General features: G+C 56.2%; 1 protein-coding gene across 1 annotated transcript in view; it reads right to left on the bottom strand.

Moving 5' to 3' along the window:
• Window positions 1-19,520, bottom strand: part of PEBP4 (phosphatidylethanolamine binding protein 4) — a 61,388-nt gene extending 41,868 nt beyond the window's left edge. The window contains exons 1-3 of the mRNA XM_084302138.1: window positions 19,470-19,520; window positions 13,685-13,830; window positions 12,402-12,534 (exon numbers count right to left, since the gene is read on the bottom strand). Coding sequence (XP_084158264.1) covers window positions 12,402-12,534; window positions 13,685-13,824 — 273 coding nt within the window. The 5' untranslated portion in view covers window positions 13,825-13,830; window positions 19,470-19,520. The remainder of the gene's footprint in view (window positions 1-12,401; window positions 12,535-13,684; window positions 13,831-19,469) is intronic.
• Between the last annotated feature and the right edge of the window lie 1,313 nt (window positions 19,521-20,833).

The following is a 20,833-nucleotide window of genomic DNA, read 5'->3' as shown; positions in this document are numbered from 1 at the left end:
CCACGGAGCCGAGCAGGCAGCGGGTCTCAAACACAGCCTAGCAGCTCTCCGGCTTCACGTCCTCATTTAGAAAGGAACAAAGCTTTTATTTTAATTGATTTTCCCCTTCCTTTGCCCGATCTGGAAAGCAAAATGCTCTGGGGCAGAGCAGAGACGTCTCCAGCTTGGAACAATTCGGCGAGGGGGCACCGTGCACGTGCCACAGCTGTAAGGATCAGCTCCACTTCTGCTCACTCGGTGTTTGCAAACACGCAGCAGCTGCCTAAAACACCAAGCACCCACGGTGCCAGCCCCAGTGAGAGGTGCTCAGGGCCTTTTGGAGACCATTAAAAATACCCAACAGCTGTGGCTGCTTCTGAAAGCACCCCTATATCATCCCCTATACGACCCTATAGCCTGTGCCCCAGCAGGGAGGCTGTGCCTGACCCTATATTTATACAGGAGGGCTGGGGGTTTGGGGGAGCACCGGAGGGGTTTATCAGAGGGCAGATCTCTGGGCTCGAACCCTTCGATCCGAAATCAAGCGAGAAGCAATCCCGAAGCAGCCCCTCGAGCCCAAACAGCAGCGAGTTTTTGGGAACCGGTCCAAGATCCGCAGCTTAGGCCCATCTCCAAATATCTCCCAACAAGTTTATTTATGGAAAATAAAATCAGTCCAAGACGTTCGTAGCTCAGGAATATTTAATGCTGTTTGGTGAGGGTGGATTTCTCGCGAGGAGGGAGCCCGGCTCCCCAGTGCCTGCAGCGCTGTGCCGGGGACCCGGCTGGCACGAACCCATAGATAGAAGCCCCAAACTGGTCGGGCTGGCTCAAAAGCCACTCTTTAATTTAGCTGATGCCAATCCTGCTTAATTAATTGGGGCTGGAGGCACAGAGATGGGCTGCCTGTTAACCCAAGCTGCAGAAATGCGCTTGGAGAAGGAGGAGCCCGGCGATGCTCGGGGCTCCCGCAGAGGACAAAGGTTGAAGGGACGGATCCTGCCAGCCCCAACGACGCTCAGCGATGGAAACGCTGCCCCAAATGGCCCTATTGTGGCCCTGAGACAAGGGCAGGCCAGGCACAGCGGGGACAGGAGTCACGTTAATAGACACCTGCCACCTGATGGGGACGTTAATGCGTCCCCCTGCTCCCGCCGGACACGGGCGCACGACGGGGCTGTCACCCCGGGGAGGGGGGACGCACGTCGCCGGGGCAAGGCCTGGCTTTTACAAACAGCTCTAATATCCCTGGAAGACGTCTCCGAGTCATGCACCGGGTTGGAAATGTCTCCCATTATAATTATGACTCATTCGTGACTCAGTGACATTTCTGAAATTAAAAAGCATTCGCTCGCCCAGCCCTTTGCTGCCCCACTTGGCCGCCGCGCCAGCGCTCCACGACTTCTTTATAATGCCGTTTTCCCAGGCAAACAAACCCCGTCCCCAGCCCCGCTTGCGGATGGTAGGGTTTGCATCCACACCCTGAGTCGCTTCCATGCCAGAAAAGCCAGGATCTGAGCCCAATTTGGCCACCAGGGCTCCTCGGGGCAGAGCTGGGCACCGGTGCTGGGACGCTTTTAATCCGGGAAGGGCCAAATCCGGGGCTGCAAGCAGGGTGCACGTTGACCCCCCCACCTCTCTGCAGCCTGCTCCTTAATTAAAACACTACATTTTACCACCAGGGATGCTCGGGGGCAGCGGGTGCAAGGGACCCAAACCCCAACATCTCCACAGGGACAAAGCCCGGTGGCACCAGCAGGAGAAGCTGGGAACGGCTCAGGAATGCGCACGGCTGGAGCTGGCACAGCTCAGAGCAGAAGCAGACCCAGAGCCGTCCCCCACCACCACCCCCTTTTCTTTTTTTTTTTTTTACTATTATGTCTGAGAAGCGCCGTCTCTCCTTTTTTTTTTTTTTTTTTTTTTTTTTTTTTTTTTACGATGATTTAATCGCGCGGTGATGAGGGCTGCCTGGCTGGGATACAAGCGAGCTCTGGGCATCGCCAAAAGAAACGAGGGATCTAAAAACGAGGAGGAAGCATCAGCAGCAGCGCGGCTGATTGACAGTGAATGAAATGAGGCGGCCAAATTTCATTGGCGTGCCTTGAAATCCCAGGACGATGCGGATTGTTGATGGATCCTTTCCTAGGGTTCTGCCAGGGCTGGCGTTCGCCTTTCATCCCGATTTCGCTCACCGTTTGGAGGCTGCCACTTTTCGCGCGTGCGGTGGGGTTTTAATTGCACGGATCCCTCCCGGTGCACTCAAGCTGGGCGCATCCCACAAAGGCTCAGCACCAGCAGCTCGCCCAGCACCGCTCTGCCCCCAAACTGGATCTTTGCTGGGAAAATTAAAGCCACGCAGAGGTTTTTGGCGGGTGGATGGGCTGCGCACGATGCCTTCTGATGCGCTCCAGCAGCTTCTGGTCCTTGGCCCCGCAGGTCCCTGCCACTGCCCTGCAAGCAGCAAGTGGCCTCGTTGCAACAAGAGAGGACAAAAAGGTGACAAAAGTCACCTGTGTCTTCCCACAGCCAGATTTACACCCAAATTCCCCGTTTTTTCCCTCCAGCTGGGAGAAACCCTGCAAATCCATCAGTTCCATGCGACTCAGTCCTGTGCAGAGAGCATCGAGACAGAGCCCAGCAGAGCCATGAGCAGCACCCAAAAAACCAGATCCACGGTGCTGACGCTGCCCTGGGTGCCCACCACCCACAGGGGGGCCAAAAAAGCAGCCGGGTCCATGGAGGGGATGGTGGAAAATGCAAATTTTCACCGAGAAAAGCCTGTTTTTTGCAAACCTGCTGCTTGCACCAACCTCGGCGCCGGGTTCATTGCGCTCTGCCCTCCCCGCTGCTCGCCAAATATTTTGTTCAACGAGGGGATTCCCACCGCACCTACGTGGGGCTCCTGGTGGCACCCACAAGCGTGGGGAAGCCCCTGGAGACGGCTGGGAGCCAGGCCTGACGGTGGGGTTGGCACCGGGGCTGTCCCCAGGTGTCCCCACGTCCCCTCCTGCGCCAGCACGAGGCGCGAGCATCGCCGCCTGCAGCGCGGCCACTTTGATCCGCTGCCGATTTCTCCTTCCCATTAATTCCCCGTCGGGCTCTGAACCCTCGCGCGGAGCTGCCGAGATCAAATGGTTAGTTAAGAGACAGGCAGGTGCGGGAGAACATGAAAGGGAGAAATTTTGTTTAATAATATTAACCCCGGCGAAGTACGGTCTACAGAACAGCCGATACAGAATTTGTTTAAAGAGGCAGCCCAGGGAAACGGCATCACTTCCCAAAAGAGCCCCCCTGGGACGGCAGAAAATCCGTGAGTTTGTATTGCCAGCACCAAATCCTTCGCTTGGGAAGGGAAATAAATAAATGTCAGGGCAGGAACAGGGGGAAGGAGAGCTCTAGAACCCAAAATAAAAGGGAAAAGGAAAGGAGCGGAAAATTATTATTTCAATTACAATGAAAATGTATTTTATTAGAAAACGCGGATTCATCTTTGATACTTGATACCAAGAAAAGCAATATCCAGGAATATAATACCCCATCTCCGCGCCGGGAGAATGAGTTATTAAATCAGAAGATGAATGGCTTGCAGTACAGCTAACTGCTCAGGTTAAGAGAAAAATAGTTATAAACTTACTCTTTGCCCCAAAACGCATTCCTCCCCCTCATCCTCTCTCCCCTCCAGTGGAGCTCGCTGATGTGCCTCATTTCTACGGCTTATAAAAATTCAGGAGGGAAATTTTAATAGAAGTTTTTTTTTTAAAAAAATCTGAATTTAGAGGGTTCTTTCCTCTCTTCTTCCCCCACCTTTAAAAAAAAAAATACACACGAGGCATAAAAATAACCCGGTTGCACACAGTTCAATTGTGGGGAAGTGGGGAGGATGGAAATGAAGGTGCATTCTTATGTATAGCAGTGCATCCATCAGCCCCGTGGCAGGGCGACTCGCTCGGCGTCTCTGTTCTGCATGAATAAATATGTATAAAAATGTAACGCTGCAAAAGGACTAAAATCCGATAACTGCGATAGCGTTCCTCAGAGGCTGGGAGCAACACCAGCCACCGGCTTTTCTTATTCTTCAGTATTTATGTAAAGAAGCATTGAGATGATAATGCGGCGTGGTGCAGGAGTGTTCGGGGCCTTTTTGCAGCGGGGGCTGCAAGGAATTTGGGTTTCGGCGCCGCCGGTGCAGCCCCAGCTTTGGTGGCACCGGGGGACGGCAGCAGGGTGCACGTGGGGACATGTGCCGGAGAAAACGTTGTGCCCTGGGAGGGTTTTGGCTTGGTGGTGTGAGTGTGAACATTTTGGGGCAAGAAGAGCGTGAAATTAGGCAAGAAGAGCACGAAGATCATAGCTGGGACAAGGGAGCCCTTGCAAAAAGGGATTTGCGCACGCTGGCATCGCTGCAGGACGGAGCTCAGGATGGTGCTGATGCCTTCCCTCCCTCACCTGCGCAGATCTCGCCGCCTCGAGCCCAGCACGAGCCTCTCCTCCCAGCAAAGTGGCCTCAAAGTGAAGCAGGGATGCGTGAAGCCACCCAAAATTACCCAAAATGTGCCGTTTATGCAAGCGGGGCGCACTTGGGCACCCATCCTGCGGTCCCTGGACACGGCGCAGTGGGCATGGGGCTAGCAGCAACTCCAAGCTGCGACCCCTCTCCACATGAAACCATCCCAACTTCCCATCACACCACAAACCTTTCCCCTTCCCTCTCCCCCAGGATGAGGGTCCCGAGCCCCCCGGCATCACCAGAAAGCCCCCGGACAGGGCACCAGCAGCAGGTCCAAGCCGCGGCCCCTCTCCACGTGAAACCACCCCAACTTCCCACCACATTACAAATCTTTCCCCCTCCACCTCCCCCAGGACGAGGAGGGTCCCGAGCCCCCCGGCATCACCAGCAAGCCCCCGGCACGGCGCTGGCTGCTGTTACACAACCCTGCTCGGGAGATCCTACGTGGGCAGACGTGGGCTTTCCTCTGAATCGACAACAGCTCTCGCTGCAGCTCAGCAGAACATGAGCAGCTTACATAAACAGCGCTTCAGAGTTACCCTGCGTGTGGGCTGCACACCGAGGGGGGAGCAGGGAGCCGGCATCCCCCTCCCTCCTTTTTATTTTTTATTTTTTTTTAATTTTTTCCCCTTTCTTTTTTTTTTTTTTTCTTCCTCCCCTCCCTTCTCCTCCAAACCGAACAGCTTCTCCTTGTGGGGGAACGGCAACGCGAGAGAGAGAGAGAAAGAGAGAGAGAAGAGAAATGACTCAAGTGTTTTGTAACTTGTCACATTCGAAGCTGCAATTTTGGAGGCAGGAAGGAGCGATCCAAAATAGGCTCCCCAGCCCCGGCTTGTATAACCCAGATCCCCCGTCCCCTCCCTCCGTGGGGGGAACGAGATGGTGGGGACTTTTCTGCCGCAGATTGGCAGCTGGAAAGAGGCAGGCGGGCTTGGGGCTGCTGCGGGGCGGGGGGAGCGCAGGAAGAGCCCCCAAATTGGGAAAAATTACTCATCCGTGTGCGGAAGGCTCCTGTGCTGGTGGGGAGGCACCGGGGAAGATGCTGCAGGGGAGGATGCTCCGGGGAAGGGGGAGGATGCTCTGGGGAAGATGCTCACGCTCGGAGCTCCACGGAAAGCTCCCCAGGATGCCGTCCCGTGCCCGAGATGATGCTGGGGAGGCGCAGCCGGAGCTGGAGAGCAGCAAGGAGCAGGTTTTCCTGCGAAATTGGGCACGCTGGTGGCCGTTTCTTAGCCCTCATAAAGGCACCAAGAACCTCTGGTGCCCTAAATCTCACCAAGAGCAGGCGCAGCACGTGGACTGGTGCGCACAGCTGCGCCCACAGCTACCCCAGCACGGTCAGAGCAGAGATCAGCCCCCGATTAATTATTATCCGAGACTCCCTCCCCCCCAAAAAACTCCTTTTTCAACCCACGAGTGTCCGCAGGAGCCTGCCTCATGCGATAAACCCTCCTGCCCACCCAAAGCACCGCTAATGTCTTCTGAAAAAGTCAAGCCGGGTCCTTGGGGGAGCAGGAGGCTCAATAAAAGTGACACGGCTCCTCGGGGCTCATTGATCTGCCATCGACCTTGCTGGTGGCGCGGACTCGGAGGAGCCCCAGATGAGCTTTGGCACCCGTTTTGTGGGGGCAGCGCTTCCCAGGGGGCTCCTCAAAAAAAATTAAACGGGTGGGAGGTCGAAAGGAGGGGAGGGAAGGGCTCGGCTGCCCCTTTTGCTCCTGTCACCCCCGCTGCCCACGCGCTGCAGGACGGCGCACGCTGGGAAAAGCCCAATCACCGGGTGGGGAGACAAAAAAAAAATGTTATTTTAGCTAAATTCATCCGCTTCCATGATGCAGCCCAGCTTTGCAAACCCCAAAACCTTTCCACTTTATGACAAACCCACCCGCCGGGTGCATCACTGCAACTTTCGGATTACCGGGTTAAAAAACCCGCGGTGCCCTGCAACAGCAGGGACTTGCCCGTGCATCACGGAGACAAAAAGGCAAATTCCTGACTCCTTGGCCCAGTGCACGATCCGACGCTGCTTGGGACGATCCCACACAGCCCCCGGCATGTCCCGGCTCCGTGCACGGGCTCCGATCCTAAGACAGACCCGGGTGATTCAACACCAAGTATACATCTGCAGGAGCAACACAATTATCTCCCGGAGTTAAGCGTTGACGGATAGAAGTTTTAATTACCAAACCTTTTCATCCTCCCCCACGCACGCCAAAAAAGAAAAAAAAAAAAAAAAGAAAAAAAAGTATATTTTCTGGCATGTTTATTTAATAATAATAAAATATGATCAAATTATATGTTAGTGGAATAAGAGCTCTGTGTGTGTAAAAGCACGAGATGAGCTGAAGTCTGGTTTGTCACCGGCGCTGAAGATGCGAGCTCCTGTGATCTCTGCGAGGAGCTGGGGGCTTTGGGCAGGGTGGCATTTCTTCCCCTTGCAGATTGACAGCCCCCCCTCTTGCCACACACGTCCCCTTCTCTTGATTTACCCCGAAAGCGAGCGCAAGCCGGCTGCCTTAATTGCCACGGACAGGGCCAAAGGGTGCCCCTGTCACCCATCAGCATCATTTAGGGCTTGGGATGCGCCCAACTCCCATGGGGAACGCCAGGCAGTCCTCGGTGCTCATATCAGCCTTCATTTCATCCCGGCCCCAACACCGTTGTCTCGTTAACGTGCCGGCACCGTGCCCTAACATCGCCTGGTCCCCTGCCACCAGGATGCGACCCCCATGGGGACACGGGGACGCAGCCCGGAGCTCCCCAACCCCTCGGCACCATCACTTTGCATCCCCCTTTTTTTCCCTTTCCACCTTTCAGCCCGCAAAGTGAGCTCCAGCAGGAATATTTCCCCTTTCCCACCCCCCACCCCCCCCCCGCCTCGGAAATTCGCAGCCAACCTGCTAATGAGTCTTTGTGAACCTTGTGCCTTCTTACCTCTAATTTTACAGCCTGCTAGGATTTGAGCTCTGTGGACAGCCTCACATTTGGTTTCGAATTATAGGCTGAGTGGCTGTTCTCTCCTATTATTGTGCTGTCAATCTCGTATTAGCACATTATAATATGGTACACTGAATGCATCTGTTCTGTATATCACAAGTCCTAATTGTCATTTGTTGAATCACTTTGTCTTATATGATTGTTAAGCAATTATTTCATCCAAAGCGGCTTAAACTTTGATTACTGTATAGTGTTTACGGGGATCAAAGTAAAACCATCAGCTGCTTCAAACATTTTGCAGCGGAAACAGGCGCGAGTGTCTGTCCTAGACGCGCTCGGATGCCAATACATAAGCAAGGAGGAGAGCAGACTTGATGACCTGTGGGTTCGAGCCATCTCTCCAGCCATCCCTCTGCCTGAAGGGCAGCACTATTTGTCCGGGGTGCTTAAACGTCCAGCAGACGTGGAGGTAAGGAACCAGATGCGAAGCGACAGCTCCGCCAGGCTCGCTCACGCGCCGATGCTCTCATCCCGCGTGGCACCGGCTGTCCCAGCGGTCCCCCTGCGGTGGGGCAGCGCTAACACCCCACACATCCCACGGGGGATGCTCTGCTGGAGCGGCTCCTGCTCCTTAAAACGCAAAGAAACGGAGCAGCGGCTCGCTCAGAGGTGCACGGCGGGGGCTGCACCCTCACCCAGCTCTTCTCCACCAAATCCCACGGAGGCAGAAGCCTCCGCAGCGTGCCAGCCCCCTGCTCCTTGGGTGGGCAGGGGACGGGGCTCACGCAGGGTGGAAAAACATCTCTGGTTTTGCTCCCCTCGCGCTCCAGCCCTCAAAGGGCACCCGGGTAGCTTGGGGGGGCTTCGCCCCACCGCTGCGGAGCTCTGAAGTCGGGTGCTGGTAGGGGCCAGGCACCATCCCAGGGCCTGGGAACCCAAAGCAGCCACAGCAGGGAGGGGTTCGCCACCGGGGGCTTGGGCTAATCCCCAGAATATCTGGCTGACAGCATGGGGAAGGAATGTTAGCCCATTGTTTAAGTAGCCCGGACAGGATCGAGAGGAAAAAAAAAAAGAAGAAAAAAAAAAAAAAGAAACAAAACGCTGGTGGCTCCTTAACCCCAGCTGGTTCCACGAGCCAGCGAGGATGCACAAACTGTCAAGAATATTCTGCTTAAAACCGTCTCCTTTAATGAGACTTGAATTTAACCTGAGCACCGCTCAAAAGCCCCCTCTTGCAGCCAGCTGCAAATCACGGCTTGACACAACTAGAGCACATCCCAATTAGGAGATTAAGCAGACGTTCTCCTCCTTTTGTTAAAGGCTAATGAATTTACTCGTACCACTAATTCTCCAAATAATGGGCCCCGGACCCCAGAGCGCAGAAACCTTTATAAATCAGGACCGGCCCCCAACAGGCCACCAGATGTTCACAAAAGAGGGAGAGTCTCAGAAGCAGAACGAGGACTTTGCCACGGGCTCCGGGCTCTTGGGGGAGGCTCTGTGCTTCTTGCCCCTCACCCTAAACACCGCCACCACCATCCCCAGTGCCACCAGGGTGCAGGACATCACCACGGTCCCGGTCCCAGAGCTCCACATGGGTGGTGCTTGTAGGTTTGGGCAAAGAGTACGAGGTGCTGCTGCACAGCACATCACCCCACGGCTCGCGCAGCTTCTCCTGCTTCTTTTTCAACTCCTTCTGCCATGGAAATAGTTTTAAAGAAATAAAATACTATGAAGTGTACAGTTCTTTAGAGAGAAAAGGAAGAGGTGGTGATTGTTTGGCTGCAGAAAATTGGCTGGCAGATGTCACCAGAGAGGCACGGGCAGGAGAGGGCTCTTGCAAAAACAGCTCCAGCTTAAAAAGTTCTGGTTTGAGTAGGAACTGTGAGAAAAGCGCTTTATTTCCAAGCTGTCCAGGAGATGCTTGCTGAACCAGCTTCACAGCCCAGCCTGAATCCACAACAAGGATTTGTTTGACCTCAGACTGCTGGGTAAGGCAAAGAGTTAACCAAACCGAGAGCTTCAAAGCTCCAAAGTTTTGCCCAGCTCCGTTCAAGCTTCACCTCCATCACTGCTCACCCACCTCCAGAGCAAGCCGAGCCCTCATTCCGCTTAATCCGGAGAGGAAGCCCTGCAATTCCTCACACCTAGCCCCAAAAGAAACCTGAGGAAGTTGTCAAATGCTGTGACGAGCAGGTAAAAGGTAGCGCCGCACACCGCGGCTTGGGAACACTGCTGCGGGCAAATTGCTTTTTAACAAGCAGACAACTTCTATCAATAGCATCTACCGTATGTTTTTATAAAGTGCAGAAATATGTTTTTAAAAGGCCAGTAAATAAAGTTCCTATCGATTTGATCTCAAGCATAATCTGTTTTTCTGTCTGCCACCAACAGTGGTAATAAAACAGAATCATGTAATACGGCATTTCGGCTAATGCGACCATACATCACGGCAGGGGCTGCGTGCTCGCCGGCGATCTATCATTTTCTATTGGGATTGCTTAGCTGCAGAATTTATAAACCTGCCCCCAAATTGATGCAATGTCCAATTTTCTTTTCCAATTTATTTTTGGTTGAGCGAAGCAATATTGAGGCAGGACAAGGAGGGCGCATTTCCCGTCTCTCCAGATGTTGCGCGCTCCCGGGGAAGGGGCTGACAGCAGCTCCTCCACCGGGGTTTTGGGAAGATGCCACCCCCAGCCACCAGATGCTTTTGTCACCACGGTCAGCATTTGCTCCCCATCGTCTCCCTGCAGTGGCAGATAAAAGCTGCGTGGGGTTAACACCACAACTGATGCTCGGGGAGCTCCCCAGGAGCATCCCTGGCACCGTCAGGCAGCATCTCGCACGCATCCAGACCCCTGCAGCATGGGGAAGGACCAACAGGTTGCTGTGCCCCAACACAAGCACGTGGTGGCAAGACAGATGCCCCGTTCCGCCCCATTTTCGAGGTTTCCACCCTCCACCAGGGAGCTCCAAGGCACAGCTGGGTTCCCTGGCTGCGAGCGGAGGCTTTGAGCGCAGGCGCAGCGAGACGTGGTCCCACCAGACCCAGGACAAGGATGGGAAATGTCCCGTCCCCCCCCCACCAGTTTGGGAAACACAAGTATTTCCAGAGAGGAAAAACACTCCGCATTCGGCTTTTTTTTTGTGGTTGTTTTTTTCCTCGAAGAGACAAAGTGTTCTAAAGAAAGCAGACACTTCCTACACGAGTTTTCATACCCTGAACCCAAGTTTTCCGCCACCGGTTTTGAGGGAAGGAGCTCAGGCAGCCCTTGGTGCTTGCCCAGTCCTCACCAGCTCCCCCAGGGGATCCTCGGTCACTTGAACAAAGGTTTCCTGTTCGCACCAAGGAATGGGAAGAGCTTCCTGACCTCAGGATCCCAATCACAACCCCATCACCCGTGCATGCCCTGGTGGGAGACACATCTCGGTCCTGCCCACTTCAGGGCGATTTGGGGGGCAGTGGGAATTACCCCAAAGCACCTCGAGCTATAAAAATCATCCTCACAGATTCAGGAGAAAGGCAGAGATGTGTGTATTCGATATGTGCATATTTCTAGAGAAAACCCAAAGCAATCCAGCGCAGCTCACAGAAAACACTGCTCGCCCCCCCGGCGTGCGCGCTGCAGAAACCAGGCACAGCCCAAGCATGCGGAGCCGGGGCTGGGTTAGGGCCAGGGGAGGGGAAAATAAACGTAAAACCGAAGGAAGCAGCAGGGCCCGTGTCCTCAGATGCCACCTGAACGCGCGATGCACCGAGCTGTCTCGGAAGGAACCCGTGCCAAAGGCGCCGCTGAGCCAAGCCGCCAGCCCCTGCAGCGGGCACCCACCCACCACCTGGGGCCAGCCCAAAATAAGCACCCACGAGGAGCCCGAGCCCCACGGCCGGCCCCCATTGCTCGTTTGCTCTCCGGGGGGGGGGGGGGGGGGAAATAAAAATAAATAAATAAAAACTAAAAGGAGGACTGGCTCCATCCCTGCGAAGCTCCCAACTGCTGGGAAGCGGCGCCCGAGTGACGGATGGTTTCTGTGCAGCATCCTCTGCCAGGCTTTTTTTTTTTTTCTCTCTCCATATTTTGAATAATCAGACATCTTTAAGGGAAAGTTCTGCTTCGAGCCATGTGATCGACAGGGGGAAGAGGCTTTCCAGCCCGCGCTGAAGCAGCCAGAGAAACGGATCCTGAACACTTCGAGGAAATCCAAGCCGCGTGAGAGCCGAGGTCCTCCCGTCTCACTGCGGCTGCTGGAGCTGTAGCAGGGATCAGGGTGCTAGGGGGGACCCCAGTGGGGATGGATTTGGGCACAGGTCCCTGCAGGACGATGCCCCCAGCCCCAAACCATGGCACGATGCCACCATGTGCCCCCATGGTCCCCAAGGGATGCAGGTGGCACCGCGACGCACGGTGCATTCATCCGGAGGGTCCTGTGCCCTTACCCAGGGAGGATCTCGGGGTACAGCACCCAAGGGTGCCCGGCATCCCCCTCCCCAGTGCTCCCAGTGCTCCCAGTCCCGGCCGTGCCGAGCTCGGGAAGTTCAATGGTGCCATCTCGTGGCCCCGTGCGCGCACGGCAGCGCACCAGAAGCGCTCAGCACCATCGCATTAACCCTGCCTGCACACGGGGTAAATCCTGCACCGGCCGGATAGTTAATTAATAAATAACAATTAATTAACCCGGCTGAGCTCCTCCAGGCACTCACACGGACATGCGGAGAGCAGCTGGGAGTGGAAACACCGAGCCACAACACACCAGTTTGTGTTTAAAAAGCTCACAAAACACTATGTAGTAGCAAAAACTATGCAAAAACAATAAAATAGAGTTAAATTTCACCCACACCTCAGCCCCAGCCCCAAACCCTGAAGCAATGGGGAAGCATAGGAAAAAAGCTTAAAGTCTCCAATAATTTTGGGAAGGGATTTGGAGAGCAAAATGCAAGCCCTGAGAGCAGCACCAGGACCCCCAGCCCAGCACTCACCTTGTCAGCCCGTGGGTAGCGCACCCGGGGGCTGCCCCACTCCCTGCTGATGCGCCAGCGGTACTGGTGGCACTGGGGGACGTAGGAGCAGCCCACGTCACCCAGCTGTGGGTAGACGACTTCTAAATCACCCCTGGGGAGAGAAAAGGAGAGGGGAGCAGGATTAGTGCCGCTCCCCAGCCGGGCTGGGGGTGCAGCGAGGGGCAGGAGGTGCTGGATCCAACCTGCTGCTGCCATGGGTGCACAAAACCTGCTCTGACCAGGGGGCTGCCTCTTCTCCCAACTCCCCCCAGCAGCAATAAAACAACTCAAAACACCTGTGAGGGCTCAGCACAGCTCAGCGGGTTCCCAGTATTTAAAGTCATGGCCCGTTTATCTCAACCCAAGGCTTGAAGGCAGAGCAGGAGAACAAAGATCCCTGAAGCCTGGGCTCCCCATCAGTTGGCACAAGCCATTTGGACCCCAAAAACCTTCTCCCACTTACATCATGAGCAGGGAAGAGCCTCCAGAGGGTTTTGGGCACAGATATCACAATAACGAGGTGCCTTGACACGGTACAGGCAGGAGGGGGCATTAAATCCTGCGCACCCAAAGGCTGCCAGGCACCTGCACAGGGCTGGCCCAAGAGGTTGATGGTTCAAATTAAGGTTCTTTTATTCCACCTGTGTTAATCTAGAAGTTTACCTAAGCTGCATGACATTTTGGGAGCATTTAGGGTACCTGGGAAGCAGCAGGAGGGGTGTTTGTAAGGCAGGAGGTCCTGGTAAGCCACCACCTCCTGCAGCCCACAGGCACCTCCGAGGGACATTTGGTACCAAAACACCCAAAAAGGGGCACACGAGGTGCCTTTTCAGCTCACACCAGCCCAGCTGGAGCAGCACCACCGACCCCAGGAGCAAGAACCTCCTTTTCCCTTAGCCACCCTCTGCAACCCTTTACACCCTGCAGGCTGGGTTTGAGGTCCGTGGGGTGTCCCGTTCCAGCTCTTTCCCTCCCCAAAAGCAGCCCCGTTCCTCCGAAGCTCCCTGCAGAAGCCGTTTTTCATCCCAGTTGTGTAAGGCACTGCAGGCAGCACCGAGGGGTGACCGAGGGCACCGAGATCTCAGCTTGCATCAAACATCAGGCACCGCTCTGCTCTGGCCCAGTTTCCCAGCGAAAGGAAGAGCTCAGCCAGTATTTATAGCCCTGGCGAGGGGGATACTGGAATTAACTGTCCCCTGTCCCGGGGGCTGACGTGTGACCGGCTGCACGGGGCTGGGGACACTTTGGGCACAAGCGCTCACCTGCAGAACTCACTGTCTGGGCTGCCGAGGGTCTGGAAGAAGCAAGTGTGCGAGGGCTCATCCGGCCACGGTGCCTGTGCCCCCCAGGCAGTGGTGCCCAGCAGGCTGGCAGCCAGCAGCACAGCACCCAGCAGCTCCATTCTGCCCTGTGGGGACCGAGGGAGGGACAGGATCAGTCCCACGGGCGCCCAGCACCACCGCAGGGTCCCCACCGCCACGCTCCGGTTCGTCCCTCCCTCTCCAGGTGAAGCACGCCCAGTTTACAGGTTATTTTTCCCAGTTCTACCAGTTCCACGTCGTTAATCCCAGTTATATCTGACGCAGTTTCCTGCTTTTGTGCCAGGGAGCACGGAGCCCCCAGTGAGACCCCAACTCAGAGGGACCCCACGCACAGAAGCCACCCCCACAGCGCTTATGGCACCGCACCAAGCGCCCAGCACCAGCCCTGCTGCTCTCCCTTGGGTGCTGTAACATGATGGAAAAGAGGAAAAGCCAGAAAAAGGCTTGGCCACGGTCAAACCAAGCCCTGGGGTCGGGGAGATGAGGTTCATACACCCGCACCCCTTCCCAATGGGTGCTGCAGGCAGGCGCCCACCCCTGGGTGCTGGATGCGCCTCCCCGGAGCCAGGGCTGGGGTTGCCACGGAGATGGGAGGAGGGGAAGCAGGGACTGGAATCGGGGTGAAACAGCCCAGAAATGGGGATCCCGCCCCGTTGAGGAGCACAGAAGCAGGCAGTGGGGTTTCACCCCGCTGATCCCATAACCATTTCCAGGTCCCCCATGGGTTTGCGTCCTCGCCTGGCCCAGACCCCGCACCCTGGTGGCTCCCCGGCTGACCAGAGGGGATGCGACCCAAGCACTTGCAGCAGCCGATTTTCTCCATTGCCTAATCGCTTCTGGATGAGGCACACACCAAAAAAAAAAAAAAATCCCCTGTCAGCTGGGAATAGGTATTAACACCGCGCCGTGTCATTATATAATGAAGCACCAGCACGCAGAGCAAACACGGGGAAGCACCAGCACCGCTGTCATTACGGAGAGGAAAAAAGCACTGGGCTTAACTAATTAGGAGCATTAACATATTGGGAATGGTCTGGAGGTTTAGGGGCGAGCGGCTCCCCGTTCCCACGCTACAAGATGGGCAAACCCCATAATTACAGCCCGCAGCCTGCAAACAGGCTCACGTGAGCCGCTCCTCTCCCAGCAGCGCTGCTTTGCATGAGTCAGGGTGCCAGAAGTGGGGTTTACATCCTCACACACGCTCCCAAAACCCTGGGGGGGTCACCAGAGTCCCGATCCCAGCTCGGCCAGCTCTGATCTTGGTTCATAAAGCTGTCCTTGTTCCCTACCCAAAGCAAATGGGGTGGGCAGCACCCAAAGGTGCACGTCTCCAGCGGTGCTGAGGACCCTGGGCTCACCCAGGGGCATCTTGGCGATGCGTGCACGGGGCCTGTTAATCATTACAAAAAAAAAATGCCACAAATTAATTACTTAGGAAAGCAGGGCTTCCCTAGAAAGCCACCAGCTCGGCTGCAAGTTGTCAGGAAGGAAGCAGAAAATTTTTGTGCTGTGTAATTCTGATGTGGACGGGCACAGGGGGGTAGCCTGGAGAGCTGCAGACACGGGCAGAGGATGCACAGGGCTGAAGGAGACTCCCCCATCAGATTTTTCACCTTTTTATTTAAGCACGGAGCTGGCAGGAGGCTCGCACTCAGCTCTCAGGGCACGGGGAGCAGCAGAGCTTTGCAATCATCCGCTGAATTTGGTCACTTTGCTGGCGTTTCTTTGGGAAACCCCAATAATAGAAAAGGGCAGCAAAGGGATGAGCCCTGCAGAGGCCAAAGAAGGGTATCATACGATATTTTTTTTTAGCCTGGGGGCAGGGAGAAGCCTTTCACAGAGGCAATATCAGCCCCTTGCAGCTGGAGATCTCCCGAGAGAGGATCGTCACCAAACGGGATCGGCACGGGAGGGTTCGCTGATAGACGAGGAGCGGAGAGCTCCCTGGGGAGAAAACCCCAGGGGAGCAGCAGCAGCCTCGGGTAGCATCCCACATCAAACGAGCGCGGCTTTCTCTCTAAAAGCTGTTTGCAGAGCAGAGATCCCGTGCCCAGCCCCGTGGAACAAACCCCAGCACCGGGGGAATAAAACCCACGGGGGAAAATCGGAGGCGCAGAGCCCACAGCTCCCACCTGCTGCTCCTGCAAGGGGAAACAACCCCTGGGCTGCTGGATTTTTGACAGGCACACACAGGAGAGGCTGATCCCACTCGTTCCACTGCCAGGTTGGGGGCACAGCACCCCTAAACCCACACCGGGGATGGGTTTGCATCCACCAGCACCGATTTTCTCAGAGCCTGCCTGGGAAAACGCAGCAGTGCCAGGTCAGGCACCCAGCAGGGCTCGGTCCCTGCAGCCTGAAGGGCTTGCACATCCCCTCAAAGAGCTTCTACATCCCCTCGAAGGGCTTGGACATCCCCTCGAAGGGCTTTGCACGTCCCCTTTCCTGCCCAAGCAGAGCAGGGCTGCAGGAATCCCGTCCTTCCAGCTGCTGCAGCAAGCCTTTCTGCCCAGGGCTGGCACCCACGAGACATTCCTTCCTCTTTAAGAGGCTTTTCACTTTTTTTTTTCTTGCAAAGCCCTCATTAAAAAGGACCACAGCAGAACCTTCTCCCGGTCCTCTGAGCGGCCACGACCTCCCCCCTCCAGCAGCAGCAGAGGTTTCCTCTTTGGTGGCTGCTCAGAAGAGGCTCGCAGCAGCGCCGGCTGCTTTCGTTTTGCCTCGTGCACAACGACTTCCAGCAGGAAATGATGTTAAAAAAAAAGCCAAGAAACAACATTTAAGGCAGGCAGCAGGTCCAAACAGTGATTTTAATTTTTTATTTTTGCCCTGGGAAGCCCAAGGAGGCCGAGTGCTGCCTGAACTTGCTGCAGCCACTTTGGTTACGCAGGGGGGGGAGATGACAAATAATACAAATATTTCCAGCAGACCCAGTCCATTTGTCTCCCCAAAGCCTTTCGTGCTTGACAAAGCTAAGACCCAGGTAGGAAATCATCCTCTGCTATTCAATATTAATGATAAAAAGGCTTTTATTGAAAGGAAAATGGCTTAGGGGGAGAAGGAAGGCTGCAAAAACTGCAGGGAAGCACTTGGAAAGCCAAAGCCCCTGTGTTGGGAGCCAGGTGACACATGGGGTGCCTCACAGGGCCACAAAACGAAGGGTTTTGGAGAAAATAAAGCAATATTCTGCCCCCAGCGTGGATGGTGCTGAGTCCCCAGCCCAGCAGGGCTCCCCTAACTTTGGGTTTTTAGCACAAAAAGCATCCCCAAACCAGGATTTCCCCCCCAAGTGCCCCCGCTCAGGATGAATTCTGCTAGGACCAGGAATTGTTTGCGAGCTCTGGAGTTCCCCGTGCGGGCTGTGGGCTTCCTGGAGGTGCTGGTTTAACATTAACCCGTGCCACCCACGGCCTGCCCGCTTCACCCAGCCCCACGCAGAGCTGGGGGATCTCTCAGCCTCGCTTTACCTGTAGCATTTTTCATTAATTAACCACGTTTATTTCTCATTAATTAACCACGTCTCTCACCAGAGAAGTGTTCCCGAGAGCTTTGCCCTAATGCTCACGCACAGATTTTTGCGCTGCACAGGCAAAGGCTTCTCTGCGCAGTAAGGGGCTCGTTGCACACCCACCAAGACCCCCCGAGCACCTGAGATTTGCATTAAAAAAAAAACATTTCTGCAGTCAAATCCTGACCAAAACCCGATGTTTGGTGCAGGAGGACACAGAGGGCTTGGCAGACCCGGTGGCCAGGGGAATTCCCTCAGGCCGGTGGTGCAGGAAGCCCGTTTTCCAGATATTTCCCTCCGTGGCACGCAAAATAAAAGGAAACCAACCCACATCCTCTCCCCGTTTGCAGCCTCCTGCCGTGCCCTAACCACATCGTGCCTCTTATCTCCCCTTGCTGTGCCTCTTATCTCCCCTCGTAGGTGCTGCCCACTCGCTTTCCCCGTGCGTGGCCAACCCGTGGCCCCTTGCAGGGAGCACAACCACATCCCCATCCCTGCACCAACCCCAAAAATTGATTTTTTTCCCCCGGAACGTGAGCCAGCAGCACCCTCACCACGGGTTTTGCAAAGCTTGGGGACAGGGCCACCCCCCTCTGCACCCCATCCCCGGCACCTGGGCACCCACCTCACCAAAAAAAAATAAAATAAAATAAAATGAAATTTCCAAAACCTGGTTTTTGGGGAGGGTGGCGGGGTGGCTGTGGCACACCCAGCTCTCGGGGGGGGTGACCTTGGAGCCGTGCGGCCCCGTGCGTGCTCGCAGCACCGCGCACCCACCTGGCACAGCCCCACCGGCCACGGCGGGCACCTTGTGACTGCACCCGAGCCGCAGCCCTCCCCGGAGCAGCTCGGCTATTTTGGGAGCCGAGTTTTGCATTTGACCTACATCGAGCAGTCACAAGGCAGGAGCGGAGCCGTGCAGCAGCTCCAGCAGCTCCGCGGGGCCCTGGGGTGCCGGCAAAAACCCAGCGGAGCCCCAGCCCCCTGCACTCACATCCATGGGGTGCTGCGGTCCAGCTGGGGGCTGCTCCTCCCTCTAATTCCAGGCTCCATTTTAAGGACAAATCCTTAAATTTCAGGCCCAGCTCCCCAGGTTGGGGACCTTTCCCATCTCCCGGAGCTGGGGGATGCTGCTGAGCATCACTTTTTAAACGCCGGCAGCAGCAAAAGCGTTGAGAAACCCTCAGGTGTGGCCTCTCCTGGAGCTGCCACCCACGCTCCCCGGGGACTTTGCGTGGGAACCAGGGCCACGGAGGTGTCACCAGCAGCCGGGTGTCCTCCCCTTGCTGTCCTCCTTCCCCTGGGCACCGCACAGCCTGGCAGGAAGGCGCGTGGATGCCCCACGCCTCACAGGACACCCTAATTGTGATTACAGCCCTTTAGGGATGCCGGCCACAAAACAAACCCTGCCCTGAGCTCCTGAGCCCGGTGATGCTCGTGGGAAAGCCCTGGGGCAGCAGCTTAATGAGGAGCTGGGGCTGCGGGGAGGTGCAGGCTCTGCTCTGACTCAGGGCAGGTTGATCCCAACCCCACAAGCGAGCCAGGGCTTGGGGGGGGGACCCAGCCGCCCCCCCTGTGCCCAGAGACCTGCGTGGGATTGAGGCCAGCTGGGCAGGGCATCTATAAATATCCCCGTGTCAGATTCAGCCACACGTGGCTCTCCTTTTTGCTTTTTTTTCCTCCTCTTTCTCCAATCTCTGCAGCCCAAAATGAAGGGGAGCGCAGCCCAGACCTTAAATTTTAAGGTTGTGCAGACACGGGGCGGGGGGGGGGACACGAACTGCTTAAACGGGCCCAAATCCCCGGCGTGGACGCACTGAGAGCAGATTAACCTGGGCATCAACAGGCGATCGAGTGACACTGAACTGGCTTAACCCTTCCCCAGATGGGTTTAGCTGCTCTACCCTGGGGGGCTCGGGCAGATTTAATCAAACAGAGCTTTCTTGGAGAGCCCCGAGCCCCCGTCACAGCTCCAGGATGTCCCCAAACCCAGTTTGGGGACATGATGGGAACCCCCCAGGCCATTCCCAGCTCCCCCCAGGCACTCAGCCCCCTTATTTTGCAGGGTACCTCCAGGTGACCCCAATTTCCTGCTCCCCCCATGCTAATAGGGGCGACGGAGCCCCTACAGCTACCCCCCCAGAGGCTGCTAGGCAAGAGGAAAAGCAGCCCAGCACCCCCAGCACCCTTCAAACCCCCCTTTTTGTCCCCACCTACCCCTCCTTGTGCCGCTGTGTCCCCGTTCCCAGAGCGGCCAGAGCCTGGCAGAGCCCCAGCCCCACTGCCCAGCCCCTTGGCAGGGCTGACCCCAAAACCCTGCAAAGCTTTACACCCCCCCCCGGGACGAGCCTCCCAGCTGGGGTACGAGTTAATCCCACAGCCTGCAGAGCACCTGAGCCGCACAGGGGCAGCAGCACTGCTCTGGGCTCAGTGACCCGGCAATGTCACGGAGTTTTGGGCACGAAATCGGGCACGAAACCCCCGCTGCTTCCCTTTCTAGCAGGAGGCAGAGCGAGCCTCCCGTGAGAACATAGCGCTGGCGTGAGCCAGCCCCGGGTGACAGCAGCAGAGGCGCCTGGGGCACAGCAGCATCTCGAGCAGGAGGTGAGGAAACACCTGCAGAGCCAAAAAAAAACCCACCGTGCGCACCAGGAGCAGCAGCGCGCTCCCCACGCTGCCCCTAAATCGACGCCTGCACGCAGCAGTCTCCACGCAAGGAGCTCCGATCCCATGAAGGGGATCAAGCTGAGTGCTTCTGGGTCTCTCCCAAGCCCCCCCGGTGCCTCCTGCCCCTTTTTGGAGCCCTCCTGCTGCCCAGCAGCTCCCTGCTTTCCCATTGACTCACCGCCTGGGCGCACTGACTCACCTCTCCGCCGCCTCTCCTTTCCGTGGCCCGTGGCCGTTTCCCTGGCCCCTGGGTTCCCATTGACTCACGGGCGCTTCTCCAAAGCTCATCCTCTCCTTTCCATTCCCATCCCAGTCCCTCGGCCTCATCCCAGCCCGGTATCCACCTTCCTTCTGGCCAGCACCGTGCCACCAGCACCGCTGATGCGCTCGGAGAGCATCCCGCTGCAGCCCTCAATGATCCCAAATGTCCACTTGCATGCGTGTGCCATTCCTAAGGCTGCGGGGAGATTTTAGGGGGATTTCCCCACCTTTCTCCCCCTGGGTGGGTTTTCTTTGGGGAAATAGCATGTGGTTTGCAGAATTTAGGTCTAATTAATTGGTCTTAACGTCCCTCCGTGCGCCTCTCCACCTGCGTGCTCCGGCTCCGATGTGGAAATATAGGAAGGAGCCAGAAAGATTATGGAAAAATATTGGGGAAAATGGGAAAATTTGCACTTTTTCTCTCTGGAAAATGTGGGGGAAAACGGGAAACTTTGCACTTTTCTCTCTGGTTCGCTCTCAGGCAGCGGGGTGAGCACAGGTCCCGGCGTGTGCCGTGTGCCGGGCGCGCCCGGAGCGGCGGCCCCAGAGTGGAAAATTCCTGCCGGCGGAGCGGGATTGTGGCTCAACAGGTTTCTTAGTCCCGGCCCCTCGCAGTTGTGTCAGTGCAAAAACTCATCCCTAGGGCATTCGTT

The sequence above is a fragment of the Netta rufina genome (genome assembly GCF_964035555.1).
Source record: "Netta rufina genome assembly, chromosome: 27".
Lineage (NCBI taxonomy): Eukaryota > Metazoa > Chordata > Aves > Anseriformes > Anatidae > Netta > Netta rufina.
This window is presented reverse-complemented; position numbering and strand designations above follow the sequence as displayed.